Source organism: Leptosomus discolor, chromosome 4, assembly GCF_034619465.1.
Source record: "Leptosomus discolor isolate bLepDis1 chromosome 4, bLepDis1.hap2, whole genome shotgun sequence".
NCBI classification, from domain to species: domain Eukaryota; kingdom Metazoa; phylum Chordata; class Aves; order Leptosomiformes; family Leptosomidae; genus Leptosomus; species Leptosomus discolor.
Genome location: NC_141394.1, coordinates 81,879,550 through 81,904,394, shown reverse-complemented (window position 1 = coordinate 81,904,394; position 24,845 = coordinate 81,879,550). Strand labels below are relative to the sequence as shown.

Here is a 24,845-nt window from a genome sequence, read left to right as displayed (position 1 = left end):
TACCGGCTTGACCGAACGGCGGGTGAGAGGACACCAAAGCAAGAGATGCCCAGAGGCACCTTCTGGTTCTCCATTTCACCACCAGTACCACGTTCAGACGGGGCAGCATGAAACACGGGCCAGGAGGGAACCGTTTCTTCCCCCAAACCGCTGCCGCCCCAGCGGTCCTTTGCTCCCTTCTCCTCTTGTGAGATGCCCCATCGATCTGCCCCAGTTCCAGGCACTGCTTCCTGGGGCGGCTGCAGCAGGATGAGTGGGTCTCCAGCACGGCCACTGCCCCAGCAGCTCTGATCCCTCCTGGATCAAAGTATTAAAATTCCCCTTAAAATGCAAAAGGAAACGGGGAGGTTCAGGGCAAACCCCGCTTCTCTGTGAGATATTTCACGGGTGAAACATGCAGCAACGGGAGGCAGAAGAAACTTCCAGACCTGGCTTAACAATTTCCCGATGATTTCTCAGAAAATAAAAAGCCTGGCCATATTTTACTTCCACTTGAAAAGTGAAGGCGCTGAAAAGAAAATGTAAAGGGATGGAGACGGGTGTGACCACGCTGAAATCACCAAATCACATCCTCCAGAAGTTTCTGAATTACCACTGGGGAAGTTATCGCATCTGGGATGACGGGAGGAGCTGGAACGCCCGAGGAGCCTACACCGTAAGGGGGCAGAAACCCCCTAATTCTCTGCTGGGATGCCTGGATAAATAATGAGGGCATGGCTGGAAGGACCCAGGTCCTTCACCACTTAATCCAGGTGCCACCCAAATGCAGGAGGGACAGGGTCAGGCGGATGCTTCCCGTAGGAGCAGTGGGGAAAAGGCTGCTTGGAACAGGCTGTGGCCACAGCAGGTCAAATACTGCTACGCTGTTCGGTTTGATGCAAGACCTGGAAGAAGTTCAAGAGGGAAGGGCTGCAGCAGCCTGCCAGCTGGGAGAGGAGAGAGTTGGGGGCTGAATCATTTAGAAGAGGAAAAAAAAAAAAAACAAATCTTGCAAGTAGTTCTTCTATCTTACGTCATTCCATGGGAAAAAAAAAAAATAGAGAGAAAATCTGGGTGGATTCAGGGAAGGCAGGAGCTGCTGAGGACGATGAGATGTAACAGCCCACAAGAGCTCTCTCAGCATCTCCCGTCCCATCGCTTAATTATGTCGTGGCGATTAAAACTAATTTGGGTGCTCGGCAGTGCGGCCTTTGAAAGAACCAGCCTTAAAACCTGCTCTGCTTCAAAAGGCAGCCATTCAAGGCAAAACCTCAGCTTATGCTGGCGCTGGATTAAGGAACTATTTTTGGTTCCCAAGACCTAATCAGCAGTTGGGACTACACCTCAAACAGGGAACAGAGCTATTTTTAGGCTGAGCTCGAAGTTTATGGCACAAGATGAGTGTTTGGGAGGATTAAGTTGTTCCATGTTGGGTGGTTTTTGCTAATGAATCAGTTCCAGCGGAAACAGGAGGTGCAAACACCGGGATGCAGCAGGCGAGCGGGATTGGGGCGGGTTTCAAGTCCCAGCCCAGCTAAACACAAATTCCTGCAGCATCTTTTCGCTATCAATCCCATCCCACACCCCTTGGTTTCCCCCGTTTCTTCCACGGGCTGCCCTCGGGGGGAAGCCCTGGGTTGGGGGGGGGGGTTCTGGATTGGGGCCACCCAAGCCCGAGTCTCGGAGGGTGACATCATCTCTTGTATGGAACCAGACAACACGCCTGGAAAAACAAACCAGCTTCTGCCCATCCCAACCCTTTTCCTGGTCTGAAACAGCAGCTCTGGGCTTTGCACCTCCGGCTCAGACCAATCGCTCCCAGTTTAACTGGGTTATATTAATCAGGCTGTGGAAGAGGTGCCGGCACTGAGGAGCACAAGGAGATGGAGGAAGCTGTGCCAAGCCTGTCCAGCACTCGGGACTCGGGACTGCAAGGACCCACTTCTCAGCGGTGTTTTGGAGGCCTCTCTTGAGGAAGGTGCCACCAGCTTGGGTCCAGCTCCTCACTCCACAGGACATCCAGGACAAGCCACTTGTCTCTGGCCCCCTACTCCCAGGGCGCTGTTCTTAGCGAGGTTTGGAGGGGTCACAGCCTGACACAGACTTTGCTAGTAAAAAAAAACCCCATTAAATTGGGTTTAACTGGCCACAGCGCCAGAGCTGGTGGTGATGGGGAGCAGGATCGCCCCTAGCTAAGGGGACGTGCTTGGTGCCTGAGGCGCTCCTTCCCTTGCTCCTTGCAACTGGAAACGCGTCTCCCAATGAACACGGAGCGGAGGACAAAACCCGCTGCTTCCCAGCCTGCTCGTCCCACGTCAACACCCTTCTCCTCGGTGGAGAACTGCTCCTTCCCACCCGTCCGCTACCGCCCACCTCCACCCCAAGGCGATGCTTCTGCTGAGACACCTCGGCCCTGGCCGCACGGAGAGCCAAGCTTGCTCAGAGACATCTCTGATGAGATACATCCAGGGAATGCAGCTTGAGCCAGCTCGAAGAGACGAACTGCAGGGTCAGGGGATTAACTTTGCTTAAAATTTGCTTAAAAACCTCCTATTCTCCCCTCTTACGCCCCACGGGTCCAGCGCCTCCATGCATCGATCGCCTGGTCGCAGCGTTGCACCGTGCTGGATGCGCGGCCCCCCAAAGGCAAAGGGCTTCTCCTGCCCTCACCCCAGGATCTGCCCTCACCCCAGGATCTGCCCTCACCCCAGGATCTGCCCTCCACGGCAGGGAAGGCGCAGCCGGGCACCCAGGCCCCGGGGCTCTCTGCAGGGGGAAGGAAGCAGCGAGCCGCACAGGGACGGGAGAGGAAACCTCAAACAGAGAACTCCCTGCAGATGCCCTGGAAAGGGGAAGCAGCTGGAGGCCCCGGCGAGCTCTCGGGCGGCTCCTGGCAAGGGAGAAGTGCTCTGGTGGTTTGCAAGCTCACACCTCGCTGCTGTTAACGCTGCTTGCGAGCGCTGAGGTACGGCGGAGGGCTCTGCAGCCCCCCTCGCTCATTTAGGTCACCGTGTTTCATCAGCACAGCCCAACTGCCTCCAGACAGGTTCAGTCCAACCCTTTCCTGGGCAAAGGCTCCTCTCTCCTCCCACTCGCCTCTGCTGAGAGTCAAGGGGAACGGCGAGCCACGCCGCACGGCTGCCAAAAGGCAGGTTTTTGGGAGGAAAGGCAGAAAGCGCCCCGGCATCTATTTTTACATTTGCTGTTGCCAGGAATCAACAGGAGCAGCAAAGGAGGCACGGAGAGCAGAACACAAAGCCCTGCTGTATCTCCAGGCCCCCCCAAAAAAAAAAAAAACCCACGTGCTTTCCCTCATCCTCCAGCAGCATCCCGTACCGGAAAGCCAGCTAGTGCTGAGCAAAGGGAAAAACCACCCTGGCATGGAAACAAGAGCGTAGGAGCTGTTTGTTAAGGAGGGAAAGCGACCCCACGGAGCGTGCTGACAGGGTGGATTTGCTCGGGGTTAGCACTTGGTTCACACCGTCCCCCCTCCGCTGCTCTTTGTCCTCCGTTGGGTTGCAGGTGACCATCCATGGGGGGCACGGGGGGTCCCTGCTCCTTGAAACCTTGCGTCGAGTGTCTGAGCTATAGGGGGAAAACGCTCTGGTGGTATTTTGTCCCTGTCCATGAGGAAACTCAGTGGGGTTTATGAGACGCCTGGGCTGCCCCAGCACCTCCCAGGACGGGAAGACAACCTGCTGGGATGACCAGGAGGACACGGAGCCAACCCTTAACAGAAAGGCAACGCTGACCACGATCCGAGGCTTTCTGTCCCCTCGTCCCTTCCACCTCCCCCTCCCGACCAAGCACCTCCTTCAGCACAAAACCAAGCACAAAGCCGAAGCCCCCACCCTGTCAGCAGCTTCGCGGGTCGGCACCCCGAAGCCCTGGGGTGACCCAAGCTCATCGCGTTGAGTCGGGATTACTACGGTCGCAGGCAACATCGCGCCGGGGGGAAAGCCCGGTGACACTGGGATGAGATCAGGCAAGTGGGGCAGAGCATGGGACGTGGCTCGGAGAGGTGCCACCTGCCCCATCAGGGCACCATCCTGCCCCACTTTCAGGCAGGACGCTCCTTGGAAGGACCACCTTTGCTCTCCCATGGGTCCCGCTGGGGTCCCCAAGAGATCCTCATCCACCCTCCAGCCCAACTGGACCTACCTCACCCCAACAGACCTGTCCAATGCACCCTGGGTACCTTCAGCAACGGCTCTCCAGTTTCGCTCTCGGACTGGTCCCAGTGCTTTACTAGCAGCGAGTTCAAGAGAGCTTCCTTGGGTGGTTAAGTCCCTTAGGGGTGTTCACGGGTGCACACGGGGAAGGATGCTCAGCTGGAGCGTTTCTGGAGCGTTTCTAGAGCGCTTCAGCCATCGGGTGCTTCCCAACGGCCTCCCAAAACCACTCAGCGTTGTCAGGGTGGTCGAGGGTCACCTCAAACCGAGCAGAAACGCTCCTGCCCCGCACAACTCAGGCGCCCGAGCCGCAGCACAGAGCAAGAGACAACCCAACGCAGAGCCAATGCCTCTTCCCCGACCGCACCAGCCTGTCATTTTACTGCTGATTCATCCCTGCAACAAGGTCAGCCTGGTTTATGAGAAGAGCCCCGAGTCTTTAATTAAACACCACTTGGGCCCCTGCAGTGACAGAGCAAAGAAGCAATCCAGGGAGAACAGGAATGCTGGCAGAAGGGGGCAGCACTCCCCCTGGCACTATCCCCCCTCGGTGGGCACAGCACCAAGAGGCATTTTCGGCCAGAAGAGAGCTGAAGCAGCCCTGCGGAAACACGCACACCGCGTCGGGCCAAGAGGAAGCTCACCTACCCGCGAAGGGAAGCGTAGGGTGGAAAACAACCCAACCCTGGGGAGTTTTGTGCCTTTTTTTTTTTTTCTTTTTTTTTTTTTTTTTTTTTGGTCTGGCTTCGTGTTTTTGACACAGCTTCCCCCGCCGGTGCTGGGAAGCTTTTCTGCAGCGTAGGTTCGTTTTCGTGTTGGTTTTGGATGGCCTATTTTGCAAGGTGATCCCTGTAAGCTGCGAAAAGCACAGATGGAAAATAAACACAGGCTGATTCCCCCGCAGATAGGGAAGAAAGGGCTCGAGCGGCCGAGGTGGGAAGAAGTTCATCTCTCCAAACGTTCCTCGGAGAAGCGCTCGAAAACAAGCTCGAACAAACCAACCCCCTCCACAGCTCGTTAGATAATTCAGCTCCCTGCTAACGAAGCAGCTCAACCCTGCGCCTCTAATGGGTTCCAGCTTTGACACAACCAACTGAGCTGCTCGAGAGAGCGCTGGCTAAATGGGATGGCAGAAACAAAGAGGAGGAGCCGCGTGCGGCGAGGGGTGCAAGAGAATGGAGCTACCGGCCCGGTGCTGGTGCTCCCAGTGAGGGGTTCCCGTAGCCACTGTGGGAGCACGAGACAACCGTGAACCCGCACGAGAAAATCCCCCCAGCGACTCGCGCTTGCCCCGGGACAGAGAAGCCACGACTCGCCGGCCAGGAACGGAGAGGTCGTCACTCGAGTGGGTCTCGATGGCAGGGAGCAGCCTGCAAACCTGCGAGGCACGAGGAAAACCAGGAAAAAAAAAAAAAAACCCAGCCCTGCCTGCCTGTGTGCAGAGCTCGCTGGGCAGCCTGCTGCAACACCCCAGGCTGTGCCACGGAGCGGCTGCTCCAGGCCCGGACCCTGCAGCACCGCAGGGCTCCGTGCGCAAGGTCCATCCCGGCAAGGTCCTCAGCATCCTCACTCCTCAGGACTCCCGCCGCCTGGCACCTCTCCTTGGCTATGGGGGGACTGCGGAGCCCCCAGACAGGCTGTCTTCTTCCCCCTGCACACAGAGGAGGCAGAGGATGGCTGCCCAGCCACCCCAGTGCCCCCAAATCCGCCCCTATGGCCTCTGTGCTGGCTGGCAGAGGCAAGCAGGGGTGTGTGACGGCACGGAGGGGGACAGTTTGAGGAGCAGGGTAGATGGAGAAGAGCGATCACCCACCAGGACAGCGCTGGCAATGACACAAGGGGTGGGCAACTTCATTGCAAATCGATGTAGACTAAAAAGATTAAGAAGCTTTCACCTCTCTAGCGCAGGGAAGAGGAAGGGAGGGAAGATGTAAGGAGCTGTAAAACAGAGCATGAAATATTTATGAATGAAAAGGAGATAGTAACAGCAGGAGACAGAAAGACACCTCTTCAGCTACATTTATCTGCTTACGCTCCAGAGCGTCCAAAGTTTGCATCCTCCGAGCTGCAAACAAGCCAATAAACCACATCTGTGGTCACCAAACGACCTCAACTGCCGGGCCAGCGCTGCCCAGGCACGCAAAACCAAGGGATGAGGCCCCGTGCGAGGACAGGAGGGGAGGCTGCAGCGGCGATCCGCTGCCCCGATGCACGAGAAACCAAGGGCACAAAGAAAAGTGAAAAAAAAACCCAAAACCGAGCCCCGAGCTGACTTTGCGGGATTGGAAAGCACGACCGACACCGGCTCCGCAGGTTCCCCTGGTGCATTTGCTTCTGGGGAGCTACTTCATGCACAACTCAACGTGCACGGGACGGGCAGGAGAAACAAGTTTTTGCTGTAAATCCCTTTCCACGTCCAAATAGGAAGAGCATCACGGCAGGGCTTGCATGGAGAACCCAGGACCCAGAGGCAACGCAAAGCTTGGGAAGGCAGCGCCCATCCTCCAAAGGGGAAACCAACCCCAAGGGCTTAAAATACCGGCTACACCCGCTTAGGCAACAGGCCATGCCTCGACTGTTCGTTCATCGCCTCAACAGCCGCCGCAGCCCGCTCGCTGGCGTGAGTCACGCACATGAAAAAGGGGGGAAAAAGGGAAAAAGGATCAAATCTGCAACCCAGCAGCAGGTTGCTCTACTTCCACGCACCTTTACCTTCAGTGAACTTGTCAGCAACGAGACCCACGTGCTGGAAAGGCAGAGCTGGGGGATGCTGCTCTGGGAATGGGGCTCCCAAACCCCCAGCCCGGGCTGGAAAGGCCATCCCGGTGGCAACCCAAACCCCGCGTCCCCAGCCAACCTTCTGACAAAGAAAGCAAATTCCCATGGCAGTTATTGGCCCAGAGCAGGTTCTGACAAGCCCCAGGGTGGGAAGAGAGGCAGCAGCAATGGTTTAAAAGCCGTTTTCACCCAACAGACCACACGTGGAGAGGACACAAGGTCCTTCTTGGACTCCTCTTGCCGGCGCAGCAGCCATGCGGAGGCAGCAGCCCGTGCCAGCACGTCTGCAACACAGCAGTGTCCAGGGAAAGAGGATTTCAACAGGTGAGACAACACCAGAGCCTTCAGAGCCCACGGGCTTACTGGGGGCGAGGAGCCCGTCTCCCCTTCACGCGGACACCTACGTCAGCGCATCCGCGGACGGGCAGAACAACCTGGTCCAGACTCCGCCCTGGCGACAGCCGTGGCGCGGACACGCTCTCCGCCCCAACGGCTGCTCTCCCTCCGGTGACAAAGGAGCCGAGTGTCTCCAGCAGACCCCCCAAGTTGTGGCACATCCCTCCGAGGAACCACGCTGCCGGGGAGCCGCTCAGCACGCCCACCGACGCACTCCTCTGGGGCGATGCTACCGTCGAGCAGACTCCTCCAGGAACAACGAAGAACATCCCCCCAAAACTCCTCTCCTGCTGCAGACGCCGCCTTGGAGCCACCCAGCTCAGCCCAGCGCGACGACACGGCCCCTTGCAGGGCAAGAAGAGCAGAAAGCAGAGCCCACCCTCCCTTTCTGGACGCTGGAGAGGAAGGACCAGCAAGAAAGATCCCAGAGGGAAGGGAGGGAGACACCTTGGAGAGACAACCCGGGGCGGTGAGGCTCCTGAGGCATGGCATGAGCGCTAGCTGCGCTTGGCACACGCAGTATCACCAGCTCCACCCGCGTCTGGAGCTTTGTACCAACAGGTTCGAGGCGCTCCCTGAGCTGGCTGCGGGTTTTTCTGCAGCTGCTCAAGACAGCTGGAGGCAGTTAGGGCTCTGCAGAGGAGCGTGAAACAGAGCAAGAAGCCTGAATCTGCAGCTTTTTGGTTTTTAAGATGATGGAGAGTGACAGACCAGCGCTGTTAGGCACCGGTAGCCCAACCCCAACATGCCAGAGCTGCAAAGTTGGGATCAAAACGGCTCAAATACCTTTTAAAAACAATAAAAGCAGAGCCTTCCCGGAGCAGAACAGAGCGAGGGCCTGAAACTTCTTAAACCAACCTCAGCAGCTGGATGAAAATGGGGTTACCTGAGCAGGCAGGAGTAAAAGTTAAGCACTGCTACCATTTCATAAGCAGCATCGCCATCACCTCAGCGCCTTGACGCTTTCCCTGGGGGCTCCCAGCTAAGGGCAAACGCTTGCCAGGGGCAAGCTGGCCACCAAGGACCTTATCCCGCGACCTGCCTCCTGCCCAGCCTTGCCTCCAGCGGCGCAGAGAGCATCTCGACCTGCTTTTTGGCAGGCCTAACCCTCTCCTCCCCCCGCTCGGCAGCGTTTCAACACAGCAGGGCGTTTCCTGCCTTGGCTAAGACGCAACCACCCCCCCCTCCACCCCGAGCCGCCTTTCCAGCCCCAAAACAAGGATTTCGTCACAACTGCTGCTCTCGGCCGTCCCCAAGACCTCCCTGAGCCTTGCCGGGCACCTCTGCTCACAGCCCCTGAGGAAGAGGGAGGGCTCTGTTTGCTCCCATATTAAAACTTCCCATCTCAAAACTATCACGGAGCAGTCTTTCCCTCTCCACCCCGCCACAAGGTCTCTTCGTCTCCCAGGCTTCAGGAGAGGCGTGTGGAGGACACGGCTGCAGCGATTTGGCCTTGGCTCGTGCCCGATAGGGAGCACAAAGCGAGCCCTGACCCTGGCTGTGAAAATCCCCCCTCGGAGATGCAGCCAGAGGCCAAGGCCACAGCGGGAACGGCAACGAGCGCAACCCACCGCATCCGAGAGATGCCACGGCCCAGAGAGCCCGCGGGCCACAGCGCGCGCTCTGCTGCTCGTGACCTCCACGGATTTTAATTTAACGAGGGAGGGCGACGGCCACAAGCACCCCACGGGCTGACAGCGGTCCAGAGGGGTTGGCGGAGGCAACGAGAGCGGGTCCGTGCCCGGGGGAAGCACGTTACCCCTCCGCTTTCGCCACAGCAAGGAGGGGACGTGATGGGCACAGCCAGCAAGGGGGAAGGGAAAAGTGCCCGGTGCGGGGCTGAGCTCGGGAGGGACCCACAGACAGCAAGGGAGCCCCGGCAGGGATTTGGGGACCATCCCTTAGCACCTCAGGATGCCTCTCGCCCCTCTGAGGTTCCCGTGCTGCTGAATGCATGGGGGGACACCGTGAACCCCCAGAGGGCTTCTCAGTCACCCCAAAGCCGAAGCAAATTCAAAGCAATGTCCACCTGAGCCACCCCCACCTCAGCCCGTTCCTTCCCCCCAGCCGTGCTGCTCCTCCCTCCCCGTGCCAAGCCGTGCAGCTGCAGGCAGCGACGGGGCTGACAAGTTCCTTCTCCAAGCAGCTCTTTGGCCATCTTGGCTGGCTCCCTGACATCTTCCCCCGCAAGCCCAAGGAAATCCCCGCACCTTCTCCACCAAGCCTTGCCCCAGAACCGAGCTCCATCAAGACGTGGATGAGAAGAGAAGCCCCGGCGGCCTCAAGGACTTCAGCTAGAAAAGTTTAGCACCCAGAGGAAAGGTTTTGTACCTCAAGTAGCTTCTTGGCCGATGGAGAGCAAGAAGGAGAGTGTCTCGTTCCTGCTGCCAGGGCAGAGATGCTGCGGCTGCCTGGGCGAAGGGCTGCACACAAGCCCAGACCCCTGCAAGCCACCGGCCCCGGCCCCTCCGCAGCTGCGGAGGGCCACGAACAAGTAAAGGGAACCACAGCAGGGAGAACTTTGGGGGATCTGGAGCTGGGCTAATTTTGCACAACTAATTTTGTAACAACTCCACAAGGCAGGTTCCCTCGTCGCAGAGACACCAAAGGCCACTCGCTGCCATTGCTCCCCATCCAAGGCAGCAGCCAGCAAGCAACTGCAAGTCACTGCAGGAAAACACCGGAGCCAGGAATCATGACTCCTCTGTTACGCTTTCTGTCCCCTTACCCACCGGATCCAGTGCCGCAGAGCCCTGAATTTTGCTCTCCGGAGACTGAGCTTCACACCCTGGAAGGCTCGTGGCTTTAATCTTTCCCGTTTGCGAGGGGCTGGGAGGTCTCAGGGAAAGAAAGCAAATGAAAAAAACCGGTGTTTCACAGGGGGTAAAGACAATGAGGGGTTTTCTTTGCCCAGCCTAGGAAACTCTGGGTGCCCCCCATCCCTCCCCGCCATCAGCCTCGCAGCCCACGGCGCAAAATCAAGACGCTTTCAGCCCCCCGCACAGCAAGGTCCAACTCCGAGGGGTCACTCCGCACCCCCTGTCCCCCCCCCAACGCCGTGCCACCCACCCAAGGGACCACGTTGGCCGAGGGGAAAACACAGCCTGATGGGTGTCGGATGGAAGCTCCTGTCTCGCTGCAGCTGGAGGTGTTTCCACCTTCCCCAGGCGCCCTGCGGACGGGGCTGGAGGTGGGGGTGACGCCCCCCGCGGCTCGCTGCCCCGGCGCAGGGAAGGCAGGACGAGCCCCCCACGAGCGATTGCGGCGGCGTTTCCTGGCGGTCAGGAAGCAGAAGCGAGAGCTGCCTTGTGAGTCCAGGGAAAAAAACCTCCTCTGCTGGGCTGAGCCCTCGTTTCGGAGGGTCTGACCACCCCACCGAACAACCACGACTCCCTGTGCCGAGCTGGCAGCGCTCGAGGACCCACGGCAGGCCGTTACGGTCGGACACGGCGATGGGTCACCACGCCGGTAGGCGAGCACTTCATTGCACAGTCTCATCCTGCTGACAGCGCCCTGCTTTGTGCTCCCCCAAAAAATGAGGCAGGACAGAGAGCTGCAGGGCCCAGGTCACAGGAGGGAGAGGAGGTGCCCAGGCAGGGCCACGGCACAGGGGTGGTTTGGGGCGGCAAGGTACACATCAGGCTCAGCAGGGCAGGGAAAGGCACGGCTGAAAAACCAAAAAGCACTACATGGCTCAAGAGAAAGGGAGAAATGATGCTCAGCGCTGTTGTCTTGCTCCCCAACCCCAGGCCTTGGAGCTGGCTGAGCATGGGACAAGCCTTGGGATGCCCAAAAAAGCAGCTCTCAGGCTGCTCTTGGGCAACTCCAAGAGTTGATTTTCTCCCGGGGCAAAACACTGCAACGACCGAGATGTTCGGCTGAACAAGGCAGCTCACAAACACCCCTGGACACCAGCTGACAGCTCGTTCCTGGAGAAGGCTCCAAGTTTGACGGAACATTTTCCATCGAGCTGAAAACAAGTAGAAAGATAATCACCGGTAAAGTTTCCATGCAACAAAAATCAGCAGGAAAATGAGAACAAGGTCAACACGCTGATAATCGAGGCCCTTTTCTTTAAGCAGGGTCCCATTCCAACTGGCAGCAGTTTCACGCCCAGGAGCAAAGACCACAGACGGGGTCCTAAAAACCAGTGTACGGCAGAGACTCCACTCGTACATCCCTCGCTCGGGGGCCATGGTTATCGCCGCTGCACAGGCCTGGGTGCAGCCCTGGAGGTGGGTGGGGAAGCGTGTGTTTGTTTTGCTATTTTCTAATCCGGGCCTAAAATTTCCTCCTAAAACCAAGTTGTTTGCAACGGGGCCGAACCAGACCTCAGAAGCGGGTTGGCAGCTCAGCCGGACCCTTGGGGCTCCCCTCAACCCTTCTCCCACCTGGCTGGACAAGCCCCAGCACTCAGGACTCCTCTCCCAAAAAAAAAAAACCCCTGCGGCTCCTTCCACACTGCAGACCTGCCATCCACCCTCGGACGCCTTCCAGCTCGGGGGTTCGAGCTCTCCGTCACCTTTTCCGTGCTCACGTCCACCATGGGGGTGGAGATCAAGAGCCCTCAAAGCTCTTGCGATCCCGAACGGCGCAAGGGGAAGTTAATTTTCCTTGGGCAAGCGAAGCTACAGGAAGGGAGGGTGATGGACAGCAAAAATCTTGGGGATCCCCTGGCTCACAGCCCGGATCCCCTCCTCGGGCTGCAGGAACGGTGCCACCGGGGTGAGCAGCGGCCGTGACGGGGTCCGGCCGCGTCGGACGTTGCACCCGTGGGATTAACAGCCCCTGACGCCGAGACCTTTGAGACGAGACCACGAGCTCAGCCTCCCCAAACCTTCGCGGGACCCTCGCAGGGCCCCCCCCCCACGCCGCTTCGTCAACTCCTGCCAACAGCTTTCCTCGAGCCCCGGCTCCTACCCCAGCTCCGGGCTCCGCTCCCCAAACCTCAAAGAGGACGGAAAGTTATTTCACGACCTCCCGTGCCAAAACAACCCGTCTCTCCCGAAAGATCGGCTCGCCCGCTCTGAAGTCTGCCCGCAAATCTGGTTGGAGTCAGGCCCCGAGAACTCAGATCCAGCTCTTCCGACGCCGCCCCTTCTCCAGGCAGCGCTAATAAAAGCAAAATAAACGCCGAGGGAGAAACACTCAGGCACTAACTCCGGCGTTAGTCACTTTTCCTCTGTGCCCACGCTCCCATTTTAGGGCAAGCGGGAGTCTCCACGGGCTGCAGATGCGAACGAGCTGTGTTTCTCCACAGGAAAAGGTTTTTTCCGACCCCTTTTCACGCTAATCCCGCTCTCCCGGAGCGAGGCTGCGCCGGCTGCCAAGCCCCGGTGCTCCCTCCGCCGCCTGCCCGGCTGTGCTCTGGGTAGGAGGGCGAGGGAGGCTCCGCAGCAGCCTGCAGGGGAGCAAAGCTCAAGAAACTTCTTCCCTAAAGGAATTTCATCCACATTCCTGCATTTCTCTGCTTGGCAAAGGCTAAAAAACATTATTATTATTGTTTTAAACCCTTCTAGGGGGAAGGAGGAAGAACAGCAAATCCCACACACGCAGGGATTTATGCTGGAGGCGACGCAGGGCTGGGGTTCGGTTCCCCGAACTGGGGGGACCCTCCTGCAGCAGCACCACGATAAACCAGGTCACAGCAACGGCCCCACCGAGACGGTGGGGGCTGCAAAGCCACTGCAGCCATCAGAAGGACAAACCATCGCGGGCATCTGGCTTCCCGGGAGAGCCATACCCCTGGGGGGACCCTCCCGGGATGCAGAGGGACCTCTCGGGCATCCTGTCCCCTGGGACCCCCTGCCCAGGGGGAGGAAAGATCCTGTGATGCCTTGTCCCACATGACTCCCTTCCAGAGGGGACAGCAGGACCCTGAGACACCCCATCCTCCATGACACCCTTCCTGGAGCGCACGTGACATCCTATTCCTTGTGATGCCCTTCCTGGAGCATCCCTGCGATACCCTTTACCCTGCAATGCCCTTCCTGGGTCATACACGGCCCCCCTGCCACCCCCTCCTCTGTGACAGCCTCCCCATGGACCCTGCGATGCCCCGTCCCCATGACACCCTTCTTGGGGCACGCACGGTCCCTGTGATGCTGGATGACCTCCTGCAGCATGCTGGCCACCGTGACACCCTACTCCCTGGGACACCCCCCCTAGGGTGTCCACAGACCCTGGGCTGCCCTACCTCCTGCAGTGCCCTTCCTGGGGCACACACAGGCCCCATGATTCCCTGTCCCCAGCGACACCCTTCTTGGAGCATGAAGGGACCCTGTGACACCTTAGAGCTTGCAAAGCCCTTCCCCGAGGCATGCACGGCCCTCACCACACCCCAGCTCCTGCAGTGCCCCTCCCGGGGCACCCATGGACCCTGTAACGCCCCATTCACTGCAATGCCCCTCCTGGGGCTCAAGTGGACTCATGACACCCCTCCTGGGGGCCACACGGACCCATGATCCCCATCCTGGGGCACACAGGGACCCATAACACCCACCCTGGGGGCACAAGGACCCCGTGACGCCCACCCTGGGGCGCACAGGGACCCATGACGCCCACCCTGGGGCGCACAGGGACCCACGAGGCCCACCCTGGGGGGCACAGGGACCCACGAGGCCCACCCTGGGGGGCACAGGGACCCCATGACGCGCACCCTGGGGCGCACAGGGACCCCATGACGCCCACCCTGGGGGGCACAGGGACCCCATGACGCCCACCCTGGGGCACTCGGGCACCCCGTGACACCCACCCCAGAAGCCTCCCCTGCTCTACCCCCGCGGGTGTCGGGCGATGCCCGGCAGGCCCCACTCACCGCTCGTCGGGCGCACGGCCCTGCTGCAGGGCGGGCTCCAGGGGCACCAGGGCCTGGCCCAGGAACCGGTCCATGCCCACCAGGGCCCGGTGCATGACGGTGAGCACCAGGCCGCCGCGGGCCAGGCCCGCCGGGGTGCCCAGCTCCGGGGGTAGCTCGAAGGCGCACTCTTCCCGCCATTCGGGGTTGCCGGTGCTCTTCTCGGCCACCGAGGTGCTGTACTTCTCGCGGCCCAGCTGGATGATGGTGTAGGCGTCGCTGGTACCCGGTTTGCCGCCGCCCTTGCACCGCAGCCCGCGGGCCCGCACCACCGTCACCTGGACGTGGGTGGGCAGCCAGGCCGGAGACCCCTCAGCGGGAAGCGCGGCCGCCCGCAGCAGCGCCATGGCGGGACGCTGAGGAGACGCCGGGCCAGGCTGGGCCGGACACAACCGGACAGAACAGAACCGAACCGAACCGGGCCGGACCGGACCGGGCCGGACCGGGCCTCGCTCCGCCGCCGCCGCTGCCGCTGCCGCAGCCGGGCCGCAGCGGGAGCGCCGCCGGCCGCCCCGCCCCACCCCAAGCCACGCCCCCTCGCCCCGCCGTGGCACCGCCCCCCAGGCAACGCCCCCCAGACCCCGTCTCAACCAGCCCGCCGGCCCCGCCCCGCCCCGCCCCGCCCCGCCCCGCCGGACCGGAGGGGTCGAAGGGGCGGGGCACCGGGAGGGAGGGGGCGTGCACCGGGAGGGCGTGTAACGGGAGAGGGGCGTGCACCGGGGGGGGCATGCACCGGGGGGGGCGTGCAACGGGAGAGGGGCGTGCAATGAGGGGGACGTGCACCGGGGGGGGCGTGTAACGGGAGAGGGGCGTGCAATGAGGGGGACGTGCACCGGGAGGGCGTGTAACGGGAGAGGGGCGTGCACCGGGGGGGACGTGCACCGGGGGGGGCGTGCAACGGGAGAGGGGCGTGCACCGGGGGGGGCGTGCACCGGGGAGGACGTGTACCGGGGGGGGCGTGCACCGGGGGGGGCGTGCAACGAGGGGGACGTGCACCGGGGAGGACGTGCACCGGGGGGGACGTGCAACGGGGAGGACGTGCACCGGGGGGGGCGTGCACCGGGGGGGGCGTGCAACGAGGGGGACGTGCACCGCGGGGGCGTGCAACGGGAGAGGGGCGCGCAACGGGGGGCGGCGAGCACTGGGAGAGGGGCGTGTACGGGGGGGGGGGGGGGGGGGGGCGTGCACCGGGCTGTGTACCGGTTGCGTTCCCGCAGCGGGCCGGACAGCGGTGGGGTGGGGGTCGGGACCGGCAGCAGGCTGGCGTCACTGATATGTCGCGATATGTCCCCGGGGCGAGCCGCCGGGAGGGAGGGCACGTCAGTGTGCCCCGACGTCCCGCTGTGCCCGCCCCGGCCCCCTCGGGGCGCTGCTGCTGCGCCCCCCACCGTCACCCTGCCCCGGGCGTGCGGGCGGGTGGGTGGGCGTGAAGCTCGTGCACGGGCGTGTGCAAGAGCGTGCATGCGCTTACATGCGTGTGCAAACACGGGCATGAGTGTCCATGCATGTGCAAGCATGCATGTGTGTCCATGTACAAGTATGCACAGGTATGCATGTGCAAGTGCACACATGTATGTCCATGCATGTGCAAGCATGTGTGTGTGTCCATGCATGTGCAAGTGTGTGCGTGTGTGTCCATGTACAAGCATGCACAGGTATGCATGCGCAAGTGCACACATGTATGTCCATGCATGTGCAAGCGTGTGTGTGTGTCCATGCATGTGCAAGTGTACACGTGTATCCATGCATGAGCATGCACACGTATGCACGCGCAAGCGTGTGTGTGTCCGTGCATGTGCAAGCGTGCATGTGCATCCATGTACAAGCATGCACAGGCATGCATGTGCAAGTGTATGCATGTGTGTGTGTGTGTGTGTCCCTGCATGTGCAACTCTGCATGTGTATCTGTGCTTGAGCATGCGCACGTATGCACGTGCAAGCGTGTGTGTGCCCATGCATGTGCAAGCATGAGCGTGTTTGCCCATGCATGTGCAGGCGTGCATGTGCGTCCACGTACAAGCATGCGCAGGTATGCACGTGCAAGCGCGTGTGCGCGGGCGTGCATGCGCGTGCGCGCGCGCGCAGCCATGCAGAGGCCAACACGCGCGTGCCCGTGCATGCACCGCTCGCTGCGGCAGCCCCCCCTTGCACCCCGACACTACCCTCTGCCCCCCCCCCCCCCCCCCCCCCCCCCCCCCCCCCCCGACAGGTTTGCAGCCTGCTTCGCCCTTCACCACGGGCCACCCGGGAGCAGCTCCCCGGGGTCCCCCCCGGGGTCCCCGAGCCACGCCCAACCCTCCCCGTTCCTCAGCTCCGCTTCTCCCACGCGGCGGCCGGGCAGGGGACAGCAGTGTCCCCAACGAGGCCCCAACCCTCAGGAACCATTAAACCCCTCCCCGCTGACCCCGGGACTCCCCAACCCGCCGTTCCCCGGCCCCTCTGGCAAGGTCACCCCCAAAAAGCCGTGCCGGGGTGGCCAGGCTGGATCCTGGCATTTTGGCTGCTCACGGCCGGGGCGAGTTGGACCCCCGGGGGCTTCGATGTCCCCGCGATAAGGGACGTTCGGGGCCACCTCGGGTCACGGCGGGACCCGGGTGCTCTGCTCTATCGCTCCCATCTCCCGCAGCAAACCGGCGCCGGAGCTTTTGGGGGGGGGTGGGGGTGGGGGGGGGATGTTTCGGCTCCTTCTGCTTCGTGTCCCCTTCCCCCGGGGGACCAGGACCGGCCGTTCCGCTCGGCCGAGGGGACACAGGGTGCCCTGAGGGGGGGCTGCGGGGCGCTGCACAGTGGCAAGGGACCCTTGAGGATTCCTGTGGCCATCCCACCCCACCCCGGGGTGGCTGCAGCCCCTCTGGGGTCACCGTGTCCCCTTTGGGGTCACTGTGTCCTCTCTGGGGTTGCTGTGTCCCCGTTGGGATCCCTATGTCCCCTTTGGGGCTTCTATGTCCCCTTTGAGGTCCCTATTTCCCGTTTCGGGTCCCTATGTCCTCTCTGGGGTCACTGTGTCCCCTTTGAGGTTTCTATGTCCCCTTTGAGGTCCCTATTTCCCCTTGGGTCACTGTGTCCCCTCTGGGGGTCCCCTATGTCCTCTCTGGGGTCACTGTGTCCCCTTTGGGGTCCCTGTGTCCCCTTTGGGGTCACTATGTCACCTCTGGGGTTACTACATCCCCTTTGGGGTTTCTATGTCTCCTCTGGGGTCACTGTGTCCTCTTTGGGGTCCCTATGTCCCCTTTGCGGTTTCTATGTCCTGTTTTGGGTCACTGTGTCCCGTTTGGGGTCCCTATGTCCCCTTTGGGGTCACTGTGTCCCCTCCGGGGTCACGCTGTCCCCTCTGGGGCCCCTGCGTCCCCTCTCCTTGCACTCCGGGGCTCACACCGCTCCTCCTCACACCCAAACAGCCACCAACGACCCCGAAGGCTCCAAAACAGCCACGTTTTGCCCAAACAACCCCCGAGTGAGCGCCTAAACGGGGGGCGGGGGGGGAAACGACACCCCTCAGCCCCCCGCATTGCCCGGGCGGGGGCGCGGCCCCCGGCCCTATTCAAATCCCGCATAAAATATGCTTCGTGCGGGAGAAAAAAACCACCCGGGAATTTCTTATCGCCCCCGAGACGAACCGAAATCCCAATTATCCCTCCAGTCCGGTGCCCGGCCCTGCTCCGCCGGCCGCCTCTTATCCCTCCTCAGCATCTGCTTTTTATTTTGCCTTCTTTGATTGTTTTTCCCCCCCTTTTTTTCCCTTTTTTTTTTTTTTTGCTTTCTGATTATCTCTCCCCTCGCTGCAACCTCCTCCTCTCACCGCTTTCCATCCTTCTGCCCATAATTGGGGTTTTTTTCCGTTTCCCTTCCCCTGCTCCGCTTCCCACCTCTTATTTATCCAGCTCGCTGATTTTTACCACCTCCTCTGCATTTGAGGCATAAAGAGGGGGTTTAATTACCCCTGAAATCAATGATTTTTTATTTATACTCCTCTTGAATCGCAGGGAAAACGGGTTAGGGGCAGCGCGGGGGCTGTGTCGCTGCCGTATGGGCACCCTTCGCTCTGTCCTCGGTGAGCCTGGCCTGGCTTAAATTTTGCTTTAACTTCTTCAACTTGAATTTTGGCTTTAATCTTAATTTTTTAACTTTGACCTTAATTCTTTTGCATTATTTTTTGTTTTAGTTTTTGCTTCAGCTTTAATTTTTGCTTTAAAATTTCCTGAATTTTTACTTTTTGCTTTAACCTTCATTTTCCCTTCAACTTGAATTTTTACTTTAACTCTAACTTTTACTCTGTCCTGCTCCGTGGCAGCCGTGCATCTCCCCGACATCATCGCAACGACATCCCCGACGCGGCTCTCGCCTAACCCAGCTGGCGAGGAGCTGGAAAACTATGTCAATTGCATGATTTTGTGTTTTTTCCACCACTTTTGGTGCAAAATGCCACTCTACAGCGTGGTAGTACCCAGTGCTGCTCACCCCGAGGAGCTTCCCAGACCCTTCCCTCCTCGGGGACGGGGAATGCGCCTCGTTGGGGTTGCGAAGAAATTGCGTTTCCACGAGAACGAAGCAAATCGGTGCTGGAAGGGTGCGGGGCTGGGCGATGGGGAGCTTCCCCGGGGGGATGCTGAGCTCCACTGAGCTTTGGGGGCGCAGCGGGTGCTGGGATCCTCCTCCCCCGGGGCTCGTCTGCTGTTTGCAGCCATTTTACGATGGGTGGGAGCTGCTGCACCATCGCCCGCACAAGCAGCCCTGGGATGAAGGACGGGGGGCGAAGGGTGACCCGAAGTTGGGGAGGCATCACCCCGAATCTGACACTGTCCCTCCCGCATGACATCCTTGTCTCTAAATGGGAGAGATGTGGATTTGATGGGTGGACCACGTGGTGGATCAGGAATTGGCTGGATGGTCGCACTCAGAGAGTCACGGTCAACGGCTCGATGTCTGAGTGGGGACCAGTGACGAGTGGCGTTCCTTGGGGGTCGGTGCTGGGACCGGTGCTGTTCAACATCTCTGTCGGCCACAGGGACAGTCACATCGAGTGCTCCCTCAGCACGTTTGCTGATGACACCGAGCTGTGTGGTGCGGCCAACACGCTGGAGGGAAGGGAGGCCATGCAGAGGGACCGGGACAGGCTGGAGAGGTGGGACCGTGCCAACCTCCTGAAGGTCACCAAGGGCAAGTGCAAGGTCCTGCCCCTGGGTCGGGGCAATCCCCAGTATCAGCACAGACCGGGGGATGACGGGATGGAGAGCAGCCCTGGGGAGAAGGGCTTGGGGGTGCTGGGGGGTGAAAAGCTGGACACGACCCAGCAATGGGCGCTCACGGCCCAGAAATCCAACGGCATCCTGGGCTGCATCCAGAGCAGCGTGGGCAGCAGGGCGAGGGAGGGGATTCTGCCCCTCTGCTCCGCTCTGGTGAGACCCCCCTGCAGGGCTGCGTCCAGCTCTGGGGTCCTCAGCACAGGACAGACACGGAGCTGCTCGAGCGGGTCCAGAGGAGGCCACAAAGATGCTCAGGGGCTGGAGCAGCTCCCTGTGAGGACAGGCTGGGGGAGTTGGGGGTGTTCAGCCTGGAGCAGAGAAGGCTCCGGGGAGACCTTAGAGCGGCTTCCAGTGCTGAAAGGGGCTGCAGGAGAGGTGGGGAGGGACTCTGGATCAGGGGGTGATGACAGGACGAGGGGTGACGGTTTCACACTGCAAGAGGGGAGATTGGGATGAGATCTTGGGAAGAAATTCTTCCCTGTGAGGGCGGTGAGGCCCTGGCCCAGGCTGCCCAGAGCAGCTGTGGCTGCCCCCTCCCTGGCAGGGCTCAAGGCCAGGCTGGATGGGGCTGGGAGCGACCTGCTCTGGTGGGAGGTGTCCCTGCCCGTGGCAGGGGGGTTGGAACTGGATGGTCTTGAAGGTCCCTTCCAACCCAAACCACGCCGTGACTCCGTGACACCAGCGATGCACACCCCCGCAAATACTCCCGCCACCATCAAACCAGCGCCCAACCATCCCCCACTCGGAGGACGGACACACGGCCCGGGTCTGACAGCAGCACCCAAACCTCCCCAGGCTCCAGTTCTGTGAGGGACAAGCTGCCAAACACCCCCTACAAACAGGTTGCAAAGGGGGTGGCGGGTCCATACTGGCCATTTCCCAGTTCAAACTCCCGTCTGGCAGCACAGGGATGGCCGGGAACGGAGGGGGGGGGGGCTGGAGCCAAGACAAATAAAGAGTTCAAATGGGAAACGATTAAAACTAAACTAAACTAAAATAAATCGAAAGCGGGGGAGATAAGACGCGGGCGCCCTCTCTGCCTATTTAACATTCATTGGATTGAATAATCAGGCCTCATTATCTCAAATTGTCTGCATTTTTGCCCTCAAAATGCTAATTTGAAAGTTGGCTGCGAGCGCCGTCTGCCTATTTTGACTAAAATATTATTTTGCTTTATTGTGTGTTGTTTGTAGCTCCGGGGGCATTTCCCCTTGCAAACCGAAAGCAGAAAAAAAAAAAAAAAAAGAAAAAAAAAGGCAAAAAAGAAGAAAAAAAAAAAACCCAACATTTATCAAAAGCTGGCTGGGGAGGAGAGCAGTGCCCTGTTTTGCGTAGAAATGGCATTTTTAGGCCTTCCAGTAAAATTAGAGGCGTTATCAGTTTCTTTTCGGGGATGGACAGTTTATCGTTCATCTCAGGAAGGGAAATAGGAGAAATAATTTGCTTTTATTCTGATCGTTCGGCAGAGCAGGGTGGGACGGAGGCTGCTGCTCCCCCCTCCCCTTTCCCCATCTCCTTGCCCCCCATCACCCTTTCACCCTCATCCCCTCTTTGAGGGGGACACACACAAAATCAAAGCTCTGGGCTTTATCCACCGGATCCCGCATGGAAAATCAACCATCGGCCCCATTTGATCTCCAGGCGGGATTCAGAGCATCAATCTATTTATGTTATTACCCTTTCTAAAAGTCAATCAATAGATAATAAGGTGGGAATAATGGCCAGGAGTTAAAAACCGCCGTTCACGGCCGAGGATTAGGGTTATTGAAGGGCAATTGCTTCGAAATCGTTTCAATCCGGCGTTAGCGATGCCGCGATTCACTCGCTGGCTTACCCACAAGGCTGCCGGCCGCCCCCAAATGACACATTTCTCATGCAAACCCCACGCTTGGCCCCCCCCGGAGCTGTTTGCACAGCAAACTGCAATTGTACGGGAGATTAAGGGGGCTTTGCGGGGTTGGGGGGGAGGCCAGCGAGCCTTGTTGACAAATAAGGGTGGAAATCCGTCGCCATCAATTCCGCGGGCGCCTCTGGATTTGGCAATGACACTGCTTTTGACTTTCCCGGCTGGGCAGATGGACACGGGGGGGGGGGGGGGGGGTTTGACTCGCTCCCAGAGTTTTGGGGGCAGATGGTAGAGAAAAAAGAGGGGGGACCCACAGCGAGGCTGGTGGCCCTGGTGCTGTGACACCCCCCCCCCCACACTGGGTTCCAGCCTCAGGGAAATCGGAGCAGAGACAGAGTTGGCCCCTGCTGCCCCAAAACCAGCCCGTGGAGAAGCACAAACCTCAACCTCACCATCACCCTCACCTTGGGGTGGTGGGGACAGGCACAACCTGACGGTTCTGCCCAGGGATGTGCCCTTTTAGGGTCGATTAATGGTTTTTTGGGAGGCTGGTTGGAGCCCACGCGTGTTCTCCCAGTTAACAACGGGCTGAATTTGGCCAGCTCGCCTTGCGACGTTACGGGTGGAGCTTGGATCGAGCTCCGGGGCAGATTCCAGCCCCTAGGAACACCCGCTCTCCTTGGGCTGCCCTCGGCTCGCTTGCACGCGTGGTGGGACTGCGCTCGACCTTCTCCTGGAGATGGTCCTTGTCGTCACCCAAAAGCTCAGCCAGAACTCGCAGGGCCAATGGTGGCACCCACGCACGGAGAGGGGGCAGGTTGTCACCCTGACCCCCTTTATCGCCACAGCATTTTGGGACAAACCTGCTGGCCCCTGGGGTGTCCCAGCCCCAGTTGTCCCATCCTGCTGTGTCCCAGCCTCGGGGTGTCCAAGTCTGTTGTGTCCCAGCCCACTGTGTCCCAGTCACAGTGTGTCCCAGTCTGTTTTGTCCTATTCCAGTGTGTCCTGTTCTGGTGTGTCCCACCTCGGTGTGTCACACCGCAGGGTGTCCCAGCCCAGTGCGTCCCAGCCTGCTGTGTCCCAGCCCAGTGTGTCCCAGCCCCAATGTCCCTTCCCAGTTCTCCCATCCCAGTGTGCCCCATTCCAACATGTCCCATCCCTGCGTGTCCCACCCTGGTATGCGTGTCCCATCCCAGCATGTCTCATCCCAGTGTCCCCCACCCCACTGCGTCCCAGCCCACTGTCCCGTCCCAGTGTGTCCCATCCTGGTGTGTCCCCCATCCCGCTGTCCCACGCCAGTGTGTCCCAGCCCATGTCCAAGCTTGGGATGTCCCAGCCCCGAGTGTCCCCCGTCCCAGTGTGTCCTATCCCAGTGTCCCAGCCCGGTGTATCCCACCCCAGTGTCCCCCACCCCGCTGTCCCCCTCCCCCGCTGTCCCCGTCCCCCCCACCCCCGCTGTCCCCTCTCCCGCAGTCCCACCCCGATGTCCCCGCGTCCCCCACGCTGTTCCCCCACCCCGGTGACCCCCACCCCTGTGTCCCCGTGTCCCCCCCGCTGTCCCCGCTCCCGCCGTCCCACCCCGGTGTCCCGTCCCGTCCGTCCCCCCCCCGTTGTCCCCGTCCCCCCTGCTGTCCCCTCTCCCGCAATCCCACCCCGATGTCCCCCCCGATGTTCCCCCACCCCGGTGTGTGTCCCCCCTCGCTGTCCCCGTCCCCCCCCCGCTCTTCCCCCACCCCGGTGTGTGTCCCCCCCCACTGTCCCCGTCCCCCCCCCACTGTCCCAGTCCCTCCCCCGCTGTCCCCGTCGTCCCCCCCCCCCGCTGTTCCCCCATCCCGATGTCCCCCCTCGCTGTCCCCGTCCCCCCCCCCGCTGTTCCCCCACCCCGGTGTGTGTCCCCCCTGGCTGTCCCCGTCCCCCCCCCCGCTGTTCCCCCACCCCGATGTCCCCCCTCGCTGTCCCCGTCCCCCCCCCCGCTGTTCCCCCACCCCGATGTCCCCCCTCGCTGTCCCCGTCCCCCCCCGCTGTCCCCGTCCCCCTCCCGCCGTCCCAGCCCGGGCCGCCGGGGCGCAGCGCGGTCGGGCAGTGGCCTCTGCCGGTCACCGGGGGAACGGCCCCGCCGGGAGCCGCTGCCCGGGACCCCCCGGGTCCCTGTCCCCTGGGGTACCTCCCAACTGGGATGCTTGTTAACTGGGAACCCGCTAATTGAGACGCTTGCTAACTGGGATCCCCGATAACTGGGATAATCACTACCTGCGATGCTCACTAACTGGGATGGCTGCTACTGGGGATGTTCACCAACTGGGATGCTCACCAACTGGGATGCTCACCAACTGGGATCCTTACTTACCGGGATACTCACTAAGTGGAAAGCCCAGTAACTGGGTTGCCCAGTAACTGGGATGCCTGGTAACTGGGTATGCTCACTAACTGGGATGTTTACCAACTGGGATGCTTGTTAACTGGGAACCCGCTAACTGGGATGCTTGCTAACTGGGAAGCCTGGTAACTGGGTTGCCCAGTAACTGGGATGCCTGCTACTGAGGATGCTCACTAACTGGGATGCTTGTTAACTGGGAACCCGCTAACTGGGATGCTTGTTAACTGGGATGGCTGCTACTGGGGATGCTTGCCAACTGGGATGCCCATTAACTGGGGATGCTCACTAACTGGGATGCCCACTAACTGGGATCCTTACTCATTGGGATACTTGCTAAGTGGAAAGCCCAGTAACTGGGTTGCCCAGTAACTGGGATGCCTGCTACTGGGGATGCTCACTAACTGGGATGTTTACCAACTGGGATGCTTGTTAACTGGGAACTTGCTAACTGGGATGCTTGCTAACTGGGATGGCTGCTCCTGGGGATGCTCACTAACTGGGATGCCCACTAACTGGGAAGCCCGGTAACTGGGTTGCCCAGTAACTGGGATGCCTGCTACTGAGGATGCTCACTAACTGGGATGCTTGCTAACTGGGATGGCTGCTACTGGGGATGCTCACTAACTGGGATGCCCATTAACTGGGGATGCTCACTAACTGGGATGCCCACTAACTGGGATCCTTACTCACTGGGATACTCGCTAAGTGGAAAGCCCAGTAACTGGGATGCCTGCTACTGGGGATGATCGCTAAGTGGGATGCTTACCAACTGAGATGCTCACTAAATGGGATCCTCACTCTTTGGGATGCTACTAATCAGGATACTCGCTAACTGGGATGCCCAGTAACTGGGATGCCCACCAACTGGGATGCCTGTTAACTGGTATACTCTCTAACAGTGGTGCTTGTTAACTGGGATCGCTGCTAACTGGGACGCTGCTGGGTCCATGTAGGTCAGAGGTGCTCAGCACTTCGGGTGCCTTTGGGAATCAGTCCCAGATGCTCCAAGCAGCAGATTTTTTTTTTGCTGGAAGCTGCTGCGTTGCCACCACCAGCATCTGAAGGAGCTCTGGTGCAAGACAGGGCAGGGCAGGATCTGTCCTTTATCACAAACCCCACGAGCCACAGCTCTAAAAAGCCATGGAACAGAAATAAGGAAGATTATGGAAAAAAAACCCACCAGTTTTCCTTCAGGTGC

General features: G+C 60.2%; 1 protein-coding gene across 2 annotated transcripts in view; it reads right to left on the bottom strand.

Annotated features, from left to right (window-relative positions):
* RAB11FIP5 (RAB11 family interacting protein 5) overlaps positions 1 to 14,528 on the bottom strand; it is a 41,339-nt gene extending 26,811 nt beyond the window's left edge. For both annotated transcript variants that reach the window (XM_086464073.1, XM_086464074.1), the window contains exon 1: positions 14,143 to 14,528. In XM_086464073.1, the coding sequence (XP_086320199.1) occupies positions 14,143 to 14,528 (386 nt within the window). The remainder of the gene's footprint in view (positions 1 to 14,142) is intronic.
* Positions 14,529 to 24,845: the final 10,317 nt, after the last annotated feature.